At 43.8% G+C, this 14,445-nt stretch overlaps 1 protein-coding gene across 7 annotated transcripts in view; it reads left to right on the forward strand.

The window, feature by feature from the left end:
* si:dkey-172j4.3 (diacylglycerol kinase delta) overlaps nucleotides 1-14,445 on the forward strand; it is a 115,982-nt gene that overhangs the window by 66,051 nt on the left and 35,486 nt on the right. For all 7 annotated transcript variants that reach the window (XR_010464546.1, XM_065021783.1, XM_065021785.1 and 4 more), the window contains 10 exons: nucleotides 1,153-1,233; nucleotides 1,509-1,613; nucleotides 7,798-7,930; nucleotides 8,501-8,607; nucleotides 8,946-9,071; nucleotides 9,310-9,412; nucleotides 10,057-10,216; nucleotides 10,827-10,935; nucleotides 11,120-11,259; nucleotides 12,393-12,477. Coding sequence is in view for 6 of the 7 variants with exons in the window: in XM_065021783.1 (XP_064877855.1) it covers nucleotides 1,153-1,233; nucleotides 1,509-1,613; nucleotides 7,798-7,930; nucleotides 8,501-8,607; nucleotides 8,946-9,071; nucleotides 9,310-9,412; nucleotides 10,057-10,216; nucleotides 10,827-10,935; nucleotides 11,120-11,259; nucleotides 12,393-12,477 (1,149 nt within the window). In the remaining variant the exon portion in view is untranslated. The remainder of the gene's footprint in view (nucleotides 1-1,152; nucleotides 1,234-1,508; nucleotides 1,614-7,797; nucleotides 7,931-8,500; nucleotides 8,608-8,945; nucleotides 9,072-9,309; nucleotides 9,413-10,056; nucleotides 10,217-10,826; nucleotides 10,936-11,119; nucleotides 11,260-12,392; nucleotides 12,478-14,445) is intronic.

Here is a 14,445-nt window from a genome sequence, read left to right on the forward strand (position 1 = left end):
ACCGCCAAACCGGTCATGCTGGAGGATGTTGCAGGCAGCAGAACGTTCTCCACGGCGTCTCCAGACTCTGTCACGTCTGTCACATGTGCTCAGTGTGAACCTGCTTTCATCTGTGAAGAGCACAGGGCGCCAGTGGCGAATTTGCCAATCTTGGTGTTCTCTGGCAAATTCCAAACGTCCTGCACGGTGTTGGGCTGTAAGCACAACCCCCACCTGTGGACGCTGGGCCCTCATACCACCCTCATGGAGTCTGTTTCTGACCGTTTGAGCAGACACATGCACATTTGTGACCTGCTGGAGGTCATTTTGCAGGGCTCTGGCAGTGCTCCTCCTGCTCTTCCTTGCACAAAGGTGGAGGTAGCGGTCCTGCTGCTGGGTTGTTGCCCTCCTACGGCCTCCTCCACGTCTCCTGATGTACTGGCCTGTCTCCTGGTAGTGCCTCCATGCTCTGGACACTACGCTGACAGACACAGCAAACTTTCTTGCCACAGCTCGCATTGATGTGCCATCCTGGATGAGCTGCACTACCTGAGCCACTTGTGTGGGTTGTAGACTCCGTCTCATGCTACCACTAGAGTGAAAGTACCGCCAGCATTCAAAAGTGACCAAAACATCAGCCAGGAAGCATAGGAACTGAGAAGTGGTCTGTGGTCACCACCTGCAGAACCACTCCTTTATTGGGGTGTCTTGCTAATTGCCTATAATTTCCACCTGTTGTCTATTCCATTTGCACAACAGCATGTTGTGATGTTTATTCCATGTGTAACTCTGTGTTGTCTGTTCACACTGCTATGCTTTATCTTGGCCAGGTCGCAGTTGCAAATGAGAACTTGTTCTCAACTAGCCTACCTGGTTAAATAAAGGTGAAATAAAAAATAAATAAAAAATGTGACATTTATTGTCAATCAGTGTTGCCTCCTAAGTGGACAGTTTGATTTCACAGAAGTGTGATTGACTTGGAGTTACATTGTGTTGTTTAAGTGTTCCCTTTATTTTTATGAGCAGTGTATATAAAACACAGGAAAATCCCGTTTTTGACTTCACTGGGCATTTATTAAGACTTTTTTCATTCATAGAGGATGATTAGATGCTGTCTGTTTTGTTTATGGTTGTGTTTAACTCGGTTACATTTTTTGGGTTGTTGTCCATCAGTCTCTGATATTTGACGAGGTGGACCTATCAGACGCCAGCGTGGCCGAGACCAGTACCAAGAACATCAACAACAGCTTCACGGTAACCTTAATGACACACTACCTCTACTGTAACCATGACTACAGCTACACAGTAACCATAATGACCACCATGACTACACATTTCCAATTTTATTACACTCTTCACTGCAAAACTGTAGGACTGTGTAAAGTCTTTGTAAATCTACAGTACTATGTATTCTTAGCCTGTCCCTCTCTCTCTCTCTCTCTCTCTCTCTCTCTCTCTCTCTCTCTTCCTTTCCCTGTCTCTCTCTCCACCACCACCCCCCCACCCACCCCTCCACCCTCTCTCTCCAGGTGATCACTCCATTCAGGAAGTTGATGCTGTGTGCTGAGAGCAGGAAGGAGATGGAGGATTGGATCGGTGCTCTGAAGTCTGTACAGAAATGGGAAACGTATGAGGTAAACACTAGTCCTCTCATCCCTCCATCCCCTCAAGCGTTTATCTTTTCATCCCTCCATTCGTTCATTCCTTCTCACCCTTTTGCCTTTGACTATACTTTTGTTTTATTCTACAGTCCTGTTTCTGGTATTTACCTGTTCATTTCGAATACATTTAGTGGTAGCAGTGGGTACAGTGGTAGCAGTGGGCATCAACTAAATTGGTAGCATTTAGCATTCAGCCATTTCGTACCATTGGTACAAAATGATGCATCTGTGTTGTATTTGCTTTCATACAGTAAAGTGAAAACTCTCGACCTCTTTCACACATTTCAAACCAATACGTTTTCCCACCAACTTTAGCATCCCACCAACTTTTTGCTGATTTTTCAATATAAATTAAAGGTATTGCCGGGACAAGGCGTCTGCTTTTATTTCCGCCAACTGACCTAGCCATGATTGCGGTAATGTTCTGCCTACAGCTTAGTATGAACTGAAACCGTAATGCTGAGACGGCATAGGTATGCACTACCTAGGTATGCACCAGCTCTTGATGGTTGCTAGGCAGCGCCCGTTACTACTATCCTCCTGCCAGTTCTACACTCTAAGAGGCATGTCACTTCACCCATCTCTTCTCATAGCCCACCACATGCACTGTTTTCTTGACGACAGCTGGATGGATCCATAAAGAATTACTGTGGTAATAAATATTGTAATAAAGTAGGCTAATGCAATTGAAGGTATCAAATTGTTGCTTATTGAAACTCCCAAAGTCACCCCAGTTGTTATAATACATTTGAAGCAATAGCTTACCCGCCTATGTTCAATTATTTCAGCACCGTTTCACGTTGCTTTGAGACAATTATAGGGACTCATCTTGATGAATGAATCAATGTCAGATTTGTCTTTTCACCGAATCTCCGTTTGGATATTGGTTAGGCTACAACTAGGCTCTGGAAATTTGAGGTGAGTGTTGCTCATGATCATCTTGTTTAGTTGGCTCATTCATTAGCGCTGATCAGAACATTTTGCCAGCATGTTCTGTAGCTTAACAAGTGGATTATTTTTCTCTTCACTCGCAGTCGCCTAGTAGCCTAGGCCTCCTCCCAACCAAAAGCCTGTGACTTGTCTTAATCAATCAATGTGATTTTTGTTTCACTGAATATCCATCTGTACATTTGGTTAATTCCCTGGCTGGGTAAATACACTATATATACACACAAGTGTGTGAACACCCCTTCAAATTAGTGGATTCGGTTATTTCAGCCACACCCGTTGCCGACAGGTGTATAAAATTGATTACACGCCGTACAATCTCCATAGACACACATTGGCAGTAGATCGGCCTTACTGAAGACCTAGAACTAGAACTGCCCCGGTCAACTGTAAGTGCTGTAGTTGTGTAGTGAAACGTCTCGGAGCAACAACGGCTCAGCCACGAAGTGGTAGCCCACACACGCTCACAGAATGGGACCGCAGAGTAATGAAGCGCGTAAAAAAATCGTATGTCCTCGGTTGCAACACTCACTACCGAGTTCCTAACTGCCTCTGGAAGCAACGTCAGCAACATAATAGTTTGTCGGGAGCTTCAGGAAATGAGTCTCCATGGCCGAGCAGCTGCACACAACCCTAAAGTCACCATGCGCAAGGCCAAGCGTGGTGTAAACCTCGCCCCCATTGGACTCTTATGCATTCTCTGTGAAGAATCACGCTTCACCATCTGGCTGTCCAACGGACGAATCTGGTTTTGGTGGATGCCAGGAGAACGCTACCTGCCTGAATGCATAGTGCCAACTGTAACGTTTGGTGGAGGAGGAATAATGTCCAGTGCAGAAAAATCTTAGCGCTAAACCATACATTGCCATACTTTCCTGTTTCAGCATGGCAATGTCCCCGTGCACAAGGTCCACACAGAAATGGTTTGCCAAGATCGGTGTGGAAGAACTTGACTGGCCTGCACAGAGCCCTCAACACCTTCAAACACCTTTGGGATGAATTGGAACGCCGACTGCAAGCCAGGCCTAATCGCCCAACATCAGTGCCCGACCTCACTAATGCAATTGTGGCTGAATGGAAGCAAGTCCTCGCAGCAATGTTCCAACATCTAGTGCAAAGCATTCCCAGGAGAGTGGAGGCTGTTATAGCAGCAAAAGGGGTACCAACTCCATATTAATGCCCATGCTTTTGGAATGAGACGTTTGATGAGCAGGTGTCCACATACTTTTGGTCAAGTGGAGTTGGTATAGCTCATCTATTCATTTGCTCATCAATGACTGATCAGAAACATTTAGCAAGTGTAGGCCTATTATTTAGTTCTAAAATCCTGTGGAGGTTGTGAAATATGAACACAAGACTCAGATGCTTTTGAAAATAGGATTTATATTATTTTCTGTCACTATCATGATGAAGATACTCTCTCCCTAACAAAGTGGAATGTAAGAAAGAGATGAAACATGGATAAAAAAAGCATGGGCTTGGGCTCTGTTTCCAAATGTCCCTTCTTTATATGACAGCGGATCTACACGTTCCCGTGACACAAGTTGTGTGGGTAAAATACTATTTGTATTTTATTCTGTTATATTCCATTATATATAGCATCATAGCAACGATAAAAACATTCCCAAACCAGAAACCGTGGATTGATGGCAGCATTCGCGTGAAACTGAAAGCGCGAACCACTGCTTTTAATCAGGGCAAGGTGTCTGGTAACATGTCCGAATATAAACAATGCAGCTATTCCCTCCGCAAGGCTATTAAACAAGCTAAGCGTCAGTACAGGGACAAAGTGGAATCTCAATTCAATGGCTCAGACACAAGAGGCATGTGGCAGGGTCTACAGTCAATCACGGACTACAAGAAGAAACCCAGCCCAGTCACGGACCAGGATGTCTTGCTCCCAGGCAGACTAAATAACTTTTTTGCCCGGACGGCATCCCCAGCCGCGCCCTCAGAGCATGCGCAGACCAGCTGGCCGGTGTGTTTACGGACATATTCAATCAATCCCTATACCAGTCTGCTGTTCCCACATGCTTCAAGAGGGCCACCATTGTTCCTGTTCCCAAGAAAGCTAAGGTAACTGAGCTAAACGACTACCGCCCCGTAGCACTCACTTCCGTCATCATGAAGTGCTTTGAGAGACTAGTCAAGGACCATATCACCTCCACCCTACCTGACACCCTAGACCCACTCCAATTTGCTTACCGCCCAAATAGGTCCACAGACGATGCAATCTCAACCACACTGCACACTGCCCTAACCCACCTGGACAAGAGGAATACCTATGTGAGAATGCTGTTCATCGACTACAGCTCGGCATTCAACACCATAGTACCCTCCAAGCTCGTCATCAAGCTCGAGACCCCGGGTCTCGACCCCGCCCTGTGCAACTGGGTACTGGACTTCCTGACGGGCCGCCCCCAGGTGGTGAGGGTAGGCAACAACATCTCCTCCCCGCTGATCCTCAACACGGGGCCCCACAAGGGTGCGTTCTGAGCCCTCTCCTGTACTCCCTGTTCACCCACGACTGCGTGGCCACGCACGCTCCAACTCAATCATCAAGTTTGCGGACGACACAACAGTGGTAGGCTTGATTACCAACAACGACGAGACGGCCTACAGGGAGGAGGTGAGGGCCCTCGGAGTGTGGTGTCAGGAAAATAACCTCACACTCAACGTCAACAAAACTAAGGAGATGATTGTGGACTTCAGGAAACAGCAGAGGGAACACCCCCTATCCACATCGATGGAACAGTAGTGGAGAGGGTAGCAAGTTTTAAGTTCCTCGGCATACACATCACAGACAAACTGAATTGGTCCACTCACACTGACAGCGCCGTGAAGAAGGCGCAGCAGCGCCTCTTCAACCTCAGGAGGCTGAAGAAATTCGGCTTGTCACCAAAAGCACTCACGAACTTCTACAGATGCACAATCGAGAGCATCCTGGCGGGCTGTATCACCGCCTGGTACGGCAACTGCTCCGCCCTCAACCGTAAGGCTCTCCAGAGGGTAGTGAGGTCTGCACAACGCATCACCGGGGCAAACTACCTGCCCTCCAGGACACCTACACCACCCGATGTTACAGGAAGGCCATAAAGATCATCAAGGACATCAACCACCCGAACCACTGCCTGTTCACCCCGCTATCATCCAGAAGGCGAGGTCAGTACAGGTGCATCAAAGCTGGGACTGAGAGACTGAAAAACAGCTTCTATCTCAAGGCTATCAGACTGTTAAACAGCCACCATTGAGTGGCTGCTGCCAACACACTGTCATTGACACTGACCCAACTCCAGCCACTTTAATAATGGGAATTGATGGGAAATGATGTAAATATATCACTAGCCACTTTAAACAATGCTACCTTATATAATGTTACTTACCCTACATTATTCATCTCATATGCATACGTATATACTGTACTCTACATCATCGACTGCATCCTTATGTAATACATGTATCACTAGCCACTTTAACTATGCCACTTTGTTTACTTTGTCTACATACTCATCTCATATGTATATACTGTACTCGATACCATCTACTGTATGCTGCTCTGTACCATCACTCACTCATATATCCTTATGTACATATTCTTTATCCCCTTACACTGTGTATAAGACAGTAGTTTTAGAATTGTTAGTTAGATTACTTGTTGGTTATCACTGCATTGTCGGAACTAGAAGCACAAGCATTTCGCTACACTCGCATTAACATCTGCTAACCATGTGTATGTGACAAATAACATTTGATTTGATTTGATTTGATTTATATTTTTACTACAAAATATACAGTGGCCAGTTTATTAGGTACACCCATCTAGTACAGGGTCGGAACCCCCTTTAGCCCACGAAGAACCTGAATTCTTTGGGGCACGGATTCTATGTTCAGATAGGCTGTGGCGTTCAAACGTTGCATTCCCCACACCATTATACCACCGTCACCAGCTTGTACCATTGACACCAGGCAGGCCATGGACTCATGCTGCTTACACCAAATCCTGACTCTGCCATCAGCATGACGCAACATGAACCGGGGTTTGTTGGACCAGGCAATGTTTTTTCACTCCTCATTTGTCCGGTGTTGGTGATCATGTGCCCACTGGTGCCACTTCTTCTTGTTTTTAGCTGATAAGAGTGGAACCCGGTGTGGTTGTCTGCTGCAATAGCCCATCCGTGATAAGGACCGACATATTCTGCGCACCACTGTTGTACTGCACCGTTATTTGCTGCTTGTGGCCCCGCCTGTTAGCTTTCACGATTCTTGCCATTCTCCTTCGATCTCACTCATCAACGAGCTGTTTTCGCCCACCGGACTGCCGTCGACTGGATGTTTTTTGTTTGTCGCACCATTCTCGGTAAACCCTAGATACTGTCGTGTGTGAAAAGCTCAGGAGGCCGGCCCTTTCTGAGATACTGGAACCAGCGCGCCAATCACACCACGCTCAAAGTCGCTTCTGTCACTCCTTTTGCCCATTCTAACGTTCAACCGAACAGTAACTGAATGCCTCGATGCCTCGGTCTGCATGTCTGAAGAAACTAACCCTTTTCGTGAACGGGGTGTTGAGTGTGTTGACTGTGATCGGGGCGGGTGTGTCTCGTCTGTTTAATGAACAAAATAACCAACCTTTGATTTCAGTCATTTGGATGTAACATAACTGAACTCAAAATATGCCATTCTATTGTTTTGAAAATAAATTGTATTCGTCTTAAAATGTTTCTTAGGACCTGCCTAAACAAATTTAAAATGGATTTCTTTTTGACAGTGTATTTTCACTGGATGTAATAAAATAGATGCCCACCCACATCTGCACATCAGTACTACCACTCATCACGTCATGCCGGCATTTGCACGGGAGGTATAAAAGGCTTATGCTGGCAAGAATATGGTATAAATGGACCTGTCTGTAAGGGGGTCATATAAACATTGCCCAATTTTTTTTACAGGCAAAATACCGTAAATCCTATGTGAAAGCAGTATTTCTCTCTCTTCCCCCCTATCGTGCTTCCTTCTTGTAGTCCTGTGTGGTTTAGTTGGTAAGAGCATGGTTGTCGTTTCAATTCCTACAAGGATTATCACACATTCTTAAAAATGTACTTACTCCTTGTAAGTGTATTTGAGTAAAAGTAGCATTTCTTCTCTCTCGCTTCTCTCCCTCCCCCTCTCTCTCTCCCTCCCCCCATCTCTCTCCCTCCATCTCTCTCTGCAGGCCAGTCTATTCAATATGGAACATTTTTCTGGGATGCATAACTGGTACGCCTGCTCCCACGCCAGACCCACCTTCTGTAATGTGTGTAGAGAGGCCCTCTCCGGAGTCACTTCCCATGGACTGTCCTGCGAAGGTACAGACACACACACACACACACACCACCTTCTGTCATGTCTGTAGAGAGGCCCTCTCCAGACTCACCTCCCACGGACTGTCCTGCGAAGTCACACACACACACACACACACACCACCTTCTGTCATGTCTGTAGAGAGGCCCTCTCCAGACTCACCTCCCACGGACTGTCCTGCGAAGTCACACACACACACACACACACACCACCTTCTGTCATGTCTGTAGAGAGGCCCTCTCCAGACTCACCTCCCACGGACTGTCCTGCGAAGGTACAGACACACACACACACACACACCACCTTCTGTCATGTCTGTAGAGAGGCCCTCTCCAGACTCACCTCCCACGGACTGTCCTGCGAAGTCACACACACACACACACACACACACACCACCTTCTGTCATGTCTGTAGAGAGGCCCTCTCCAGACTCACCTCCCACGGACTGTCCTGCGAAGTCACACACACATACCCTCAAGCACACTATTTTCATTCATGCAACTTTACATCCACAGCTTTAATTCAAAGCAATGAAACACTCTCTCTCTCCCTCCCTCCCTCCCTCCCTCCCCCAGTGTGTAAATTCAAAGCCCATAAGCGATGTGCGGTGCGCTCCACCAACACCTGTAAATGGACCACGCTGGCCTCCATAGGAAATGACATCATGGAGGACGACGAAGGGGTGGGTAAACACAAAGTCTCTTTACACCGACATGTCTTTTTCATTGACTTAGCAGCATCTTCTCATTTAAACACTGATCAAGTGAAACAACCTTGCTGGTCTAAGCCTCTGCCTCCACAATGTTAGCAGTGCAAGTGTGGGTTCGAATCATATCCACTGCTATTCTAGTACATCCTCTCTCCCTCTCCTCCTACCTTTCCTGTCAGTATTTCACTCACATTTCTAATGAATATGGAATAATAGGAAAGAAGTGTGACTGTCGCACAGTAAGGCTTTAGAAAAGGAATAAGTCAAAGATAACTTACGTGTGTACATATTCGATATGTGCGTGTTCACAGGTCTCCATGCCTCATCAGTGGTTAGAAGGGAACCTACCGGTCAGTGCGAAGTGTGTGGTGTGTGACAAGAACTGTGGCAGTGTCAGGAGACTGCAGGACTGGAGATGTCTATGGTGCAAGGCTATTGTGAGTCTATACACGCGTGCGCCCACACACACGCACACGCACACACAGTATCTGAACATCACTCTTCAAGCCAGAAAAACATCACACACTCCATCATAAGCTGTGGTGTCCAAAGTGATGCTACAGGATTCTGGGAAAGTGTTAGATCTAAAAGGTCATTGGATGAAATTGTCACCTTTCTAACATTCTAAATGCCACCCCCGATTCATGGTGTGTGTGCTCGTGTGTATGTGTACAGGTGCACAGCAGCTGTAAGGAGCAGATGGGAAAGGCGTGTCCTCTGGGTCAATGTCGGGTGTCAATCATCCCTCCCACAACCCTCAATAGTATCGACTCTGACGGTGAGATAGACACACCACACTTTCTCTCTCTATTTCTCATACCCGCACACACAAACGAGGATGGAGGATTCGTTCAAACGCTATCTTCTTCTTCTTCTCGCTTTTCCTTACTGACTTTTCCTCCCTTGGATGTTGCTAGGAAAGGAAAAAGGCCAATTCTCAGAAACAATCCGGATGCCTCTGTAACGGAAATGTGTCTGAAGAGATAGCCTTGAATTGTACACAGTATACATCTTCTCTGCTCTATCTTGGTGTGTGCAGGTGACTGTGACTTTCTCCTCAGACCAATTGGCAGAACCCCCAGAATATGTTCTGGAAGTTAAGATAGGAGACATTGCTCCGTTTCTTGGGAAACTGAGCCCGCGCGATAACAGCCAGTCACCTGCAAGAACCAACCCTATGAACCATGCCTATGTAGCTTTTTTGTGTAGCAGTATATAAGAGGACTGAAGGGACTTGTGGCAGACTTGTACTTTGCACGTGTGTTTGTTGTAACCTCTCCAGGTAACTGATAATAAAGAGTGATTCATTTGATATTGACTTCAGGTGTCCCTGGTGTTGAATTTCACCACACACCCCAAGAGTGAAGACAACCACACACCTACGGCCCCAAACTAAACCCGTGTTTTTATCTTTCCCTTCAGGCTTTTGGAAGGCCACCTCTCCCTCCTGCACCTCCCCTCTCCTGGTGCTGTGTAACTCTAAGAGCGGAGACAACCAAGGGGTTAAGTTTCTAAGGAAATTCAAACAGCTGCTCAACCCTGCACAGGTCTTTGACTTGATGAACGGAGGACCACAGCTGGGGTAAGAGTGCGACATCTTGGCCGTGTTATAATGTATTTGATTGATAACCTTTAGATAACGCTTTACTTTAAGCCTGCCAGGTATAAGGCTTTATAACTTGGTATAAGCACGTATGAGCCTTTATAATGTCTATTGAAGGTTCATAATACTGGTATTTATTCAGGATCATTATGAGATGATATTAAGACATTAAAAGGAGGTTATACATGCCCATGACGTCTCTTAATGCATTATAACGGCATCAGGGACTACAGATGAAAGTTAGCTATCTAGCTAAATCTGGGGCAATAGCATGTAATACATAGTCCCTGACAGATAAACGACAGAAATTCCAAGTCATTATACCTGCTTTAAGTTAAGTATTATACCCTGATGAAGATAGCTTGTCTGTCGAAACGTTGGTTATTAGGTTATACAATTATTGAATCTGAGCTCCTAGAGTGTGCAGCTCTCCTTTTCTTTTTTGAAGTGAAGTATTACCAGTCTTTCTTGTTAATGTTGATCCTTTGTAACAATCTTTGACTATTGACTATGAGAAGTGCTCCACTGATTCCAGCTCTCTCCTTTCCTTTCTCCCACTATCCTCTGTTTCTCACCCTCTCTTTTCCAGTCTGCGTGTGTTCCAGAAGTTCGCTACGTTTCGTATCTTGGTGTGTGGCGGGGACGGTAGTGTTGGCTGGGTCCTGTCTGAACTGGATAAACTCAACCTGCACAAACAAGTAAATCTAGAAGAGAGACAGACAGACAGACAGACAGACAGACAGACAGACAGACAGAGAGAGAGAGAGAGAGAGAGAGAGAGAGAGAGAGAGAGATTCTGATTAGTAACAGTCTCTTCATATGTCTGTGTGTATATATATTGATCTCTGTTCTGTGTGTTTCACCACCCCACCTCCCCTCCAGTGTCAGCTAGGGGTCCTCCCTCTGGGTACAGGTAATGACCTAGCCAGGGTGCTGGGATGGGGAGGACTATGTGATGATGATGCTCAACTGCTACAGATCCTGGAGAAGCTGGAGAGAGCCACCACCAAGATGCTTGACAGGTAGGAGCGAGAGAGAGATGGGGGGAGGGGGGGTAACTCTTTTTATGTGCTAGAGCATGATTTCGAGACTACATTGAATAAAGGGGCACTAAAAGTCACATAGGCAATTACAGTGTAGCTATGAAAGGTATTTTTATGAAAGCCATTTACAACTAAAAGGTATTTACTATCTGAAAGGTATTTATTATCTGAAAGGTATTTGCTATCTGAAAGGTATTTATTATCTGAAAGGTATTTGCTATCTGAAAGGTAATTTATTATCTGATAGGTACAGTATTTACTATCTGAAAGGTATTTACTATCTGAAAAGTATTTACTATCTGAAAGGTATTTATTATCTGAAAAGTATTGACTGTCTGAAAGGTATTTATTATATGAAAGGTATTGACTGTCTGAAAGGTATTTATTATCTGAAAGGTATTGACTGTCTGAAAGGTATTTATTATCTGAAAGGTATTGACTATCTGAAAGGTATTGACTGTCTGAAAGGTATTTATTATTTGAAAGGTATTTATTATCTGAAAGGTATTTATTATCTGAAAGGTATTGACTGTCTGAAAGGTATTTATTATCTGAAAGGTATTGACTATCTGAAAGGTATTTATTATCTGAAAGGTATTGACTATCTCAAATGTATTTATTATCTGGCAGGTATTGACTGTCTGAAAGGTATTTATTATCTGAAAGGTATTGACTGTCTGAAAGGTATTTATTATCTGAAAGGTATTGACTATCTGAAAGGTATTTATTATCTGAAAGGTATTGACTATCTGAAAGGTATTTATTATCTGAAAGGTATTGACTATCTGAAAGGTATTTATTATCTGAACGGTATTTACTGTCTGAAAGGTATTTACTATGATACTGGGACAGGATGTTGAGTCACAACTCATGAACATTTAACTGTAAGTGATAACATACAGAATATAAATCTGGACTTTCCAGGGTGGTTATCATACTAGAGAAGGATTAATGTAAGCTGTTTAGTCTACCAAATAATCAGATAAATGATGAGGTCAATATGTTGAGTGAGTCAGAATAACTGTCAGTGTCATTTGTCCCGATTTCATGGGTTGATACACTGCGATTTCCTGGCATTTGACATCAGTGTCTGTTTGTGTTTTTGTTCTCAGGTGGAGTGTGATGACATACGAGCTGCCTACCAAACACTATCCCATGGTGAAGGAAGACGATTTTAGTCCCGACTCCCCCTTGCAGGTACGTAGGGCTCAGGTTTGAGCCAAAATGACACCACATTTTTTTTTAAATACACAAGCTTTATCATGAAACCGTCTGTTTTTCTTTGAGCCAAAATGACACCACAGTTTCTCACTATACACAAGCTTTTCCAGGAAACTGGTTGTTTCTTTAAGCCAAAATTACACCAGAGTGCTTCTAAATACACAGGCTTTATCATGAAACTGGTTGTTAATAAGTCAGTATTTGGACTATTTGTGTGAAATGCCCAATAATGTATGTGATATCATCAGAGAGGTATATTTTCTGGGTGACCATCAAGCTGTCCACTCAAAAAGAAGCTTCAAACTGCCTATAATCTGTTTCAGGTTATCAGTCAACCTACCAGGGTATATACAGTACAAACAGAACAGGAACTAAATCATCCAAGTGTATTGATCATATCTTTACTAATGATGAAGAAATCTGCTCTAAAGCAATATCCACACCCATTGGATGTAGTGATCATAATATAATAGCCATATCTAGAAAACAGTTCCAAAGACTGGACCTAAAATTGTGTATATGAGATCATACAAGGCAAACAAGGAAATCACGTAACTAAACTAAACATAAAGAAGAAGAAACTATACTATGGAGCAAAGATAAATGATATAAAGAATGATAGTGAAAAGCTCTTGGGTAACTTAAATGAAATTCTAGGCAAAAATACTAACTCGGCTCCATCCTTTTTTTTTCATCCTTAATTGAGGCAGATGGCTTGTTCTTAACAGAACCCTTTGATATTGCCAAACACGTTAATTACTTTTTTGTTGACAAGATTAGCAAACTTAGACATGACATGAAAGCAACAAACCCTGAGCCTTCATATTCATGCATAACGGACAAAATAATGAAAGACAAGCATTGCAGTTCTGAGTTCCGCAAAGTGGGTGTGTAAGAAATTGTTGGTATCTATAAATAAGGACCAGCAACCTGGTACCGACAACCTGGATGCTAAATTGCTGAGGTTGGTAGCAGAATACATTGCGAGTCCTGTTTTCCACATTTTCAATTTAATTGTGTTTGACCAAATACAAAGTTATTTAACAGAAAACATTTCTGCATAGTGCATCTTTAATGGAAGCCTCTCTAATGCAAATTCGGTTGAGTGTGGTGTACCGCAGGGCAGCTGGCTTGGGCCATTATTGTTGTCATTATTAGTGTCTATGTACGCTGATGACTCAACAGTATATACGTCAGCTAATACAGTAAAATAAATAAATAAATGAATGACAGCCAGTCAGTTTTAGAATGGGCAACTATATAGCAATAGGCTGGTGCTAAATTTCCAAAAAACTAAACACATAGATTTTGGGACAAATCACTCGCTCAACCAAATCAAATCAAATCAAATTGTATTTGTCACATACACATGGTTAGCAGATGTTAATGCGAGTGTAGCGAAATGCTTGTGCTTCTAGTTCCGACAATGCAGTGATAACCAACAAGTAATCTAACTAACAATTCCAAAACTACTGTCTTATACACAGTGTAAGGGGATAAGGAATATGTACATAAGGATAATGAATGAGTGATGGTACAGAGCAGCATACAGTAGATGGTATCGAGTACAGTATATACATATGAGATGAGTATGTAGACAAAGTAAACAAAGTGGCATAGTTAAAGTGGCTAGTGATACATGTATTACATAAGGATGCAGTCGATGATGTAGAGTACAGTATATACGTATGCATATGAGATGAATAATGTAGGGTAAGTAACATTATATAAGGTAGCATTGTTTAAAGTGGCTAGTGATATATTTACATCATTTCCCATCAATTCCCATTATTAAAGTGGCTGGAGTTGGGTCAGTGTCAATGACAGTGTGTTGGCAGCAGGCACTCAATGTTAGTGGTGGCTGTTTAACAGTCTGATGGCCTTGAGATAGAAGCTGTTTTTCAGTCTCTCGGTCCCAGCTTTGATGCACCTGTACTGACCTCG

The sequence above is a fragment of the Oncorhynchus nerka genome, linkage group LG8, assembly GCF_034236695.1.
Source record: "Oncorhynchus nerka isolate Pitt River linkage group LG8, Oner_Uvic_2.0, whole genome shotgun sequence".
NCBI lineage: Eukaryota > Metazoa > Chordata > Actinopteri > Salmoniformes > Salmonidae > Oncorhynchus > Oncorhynchus nerka.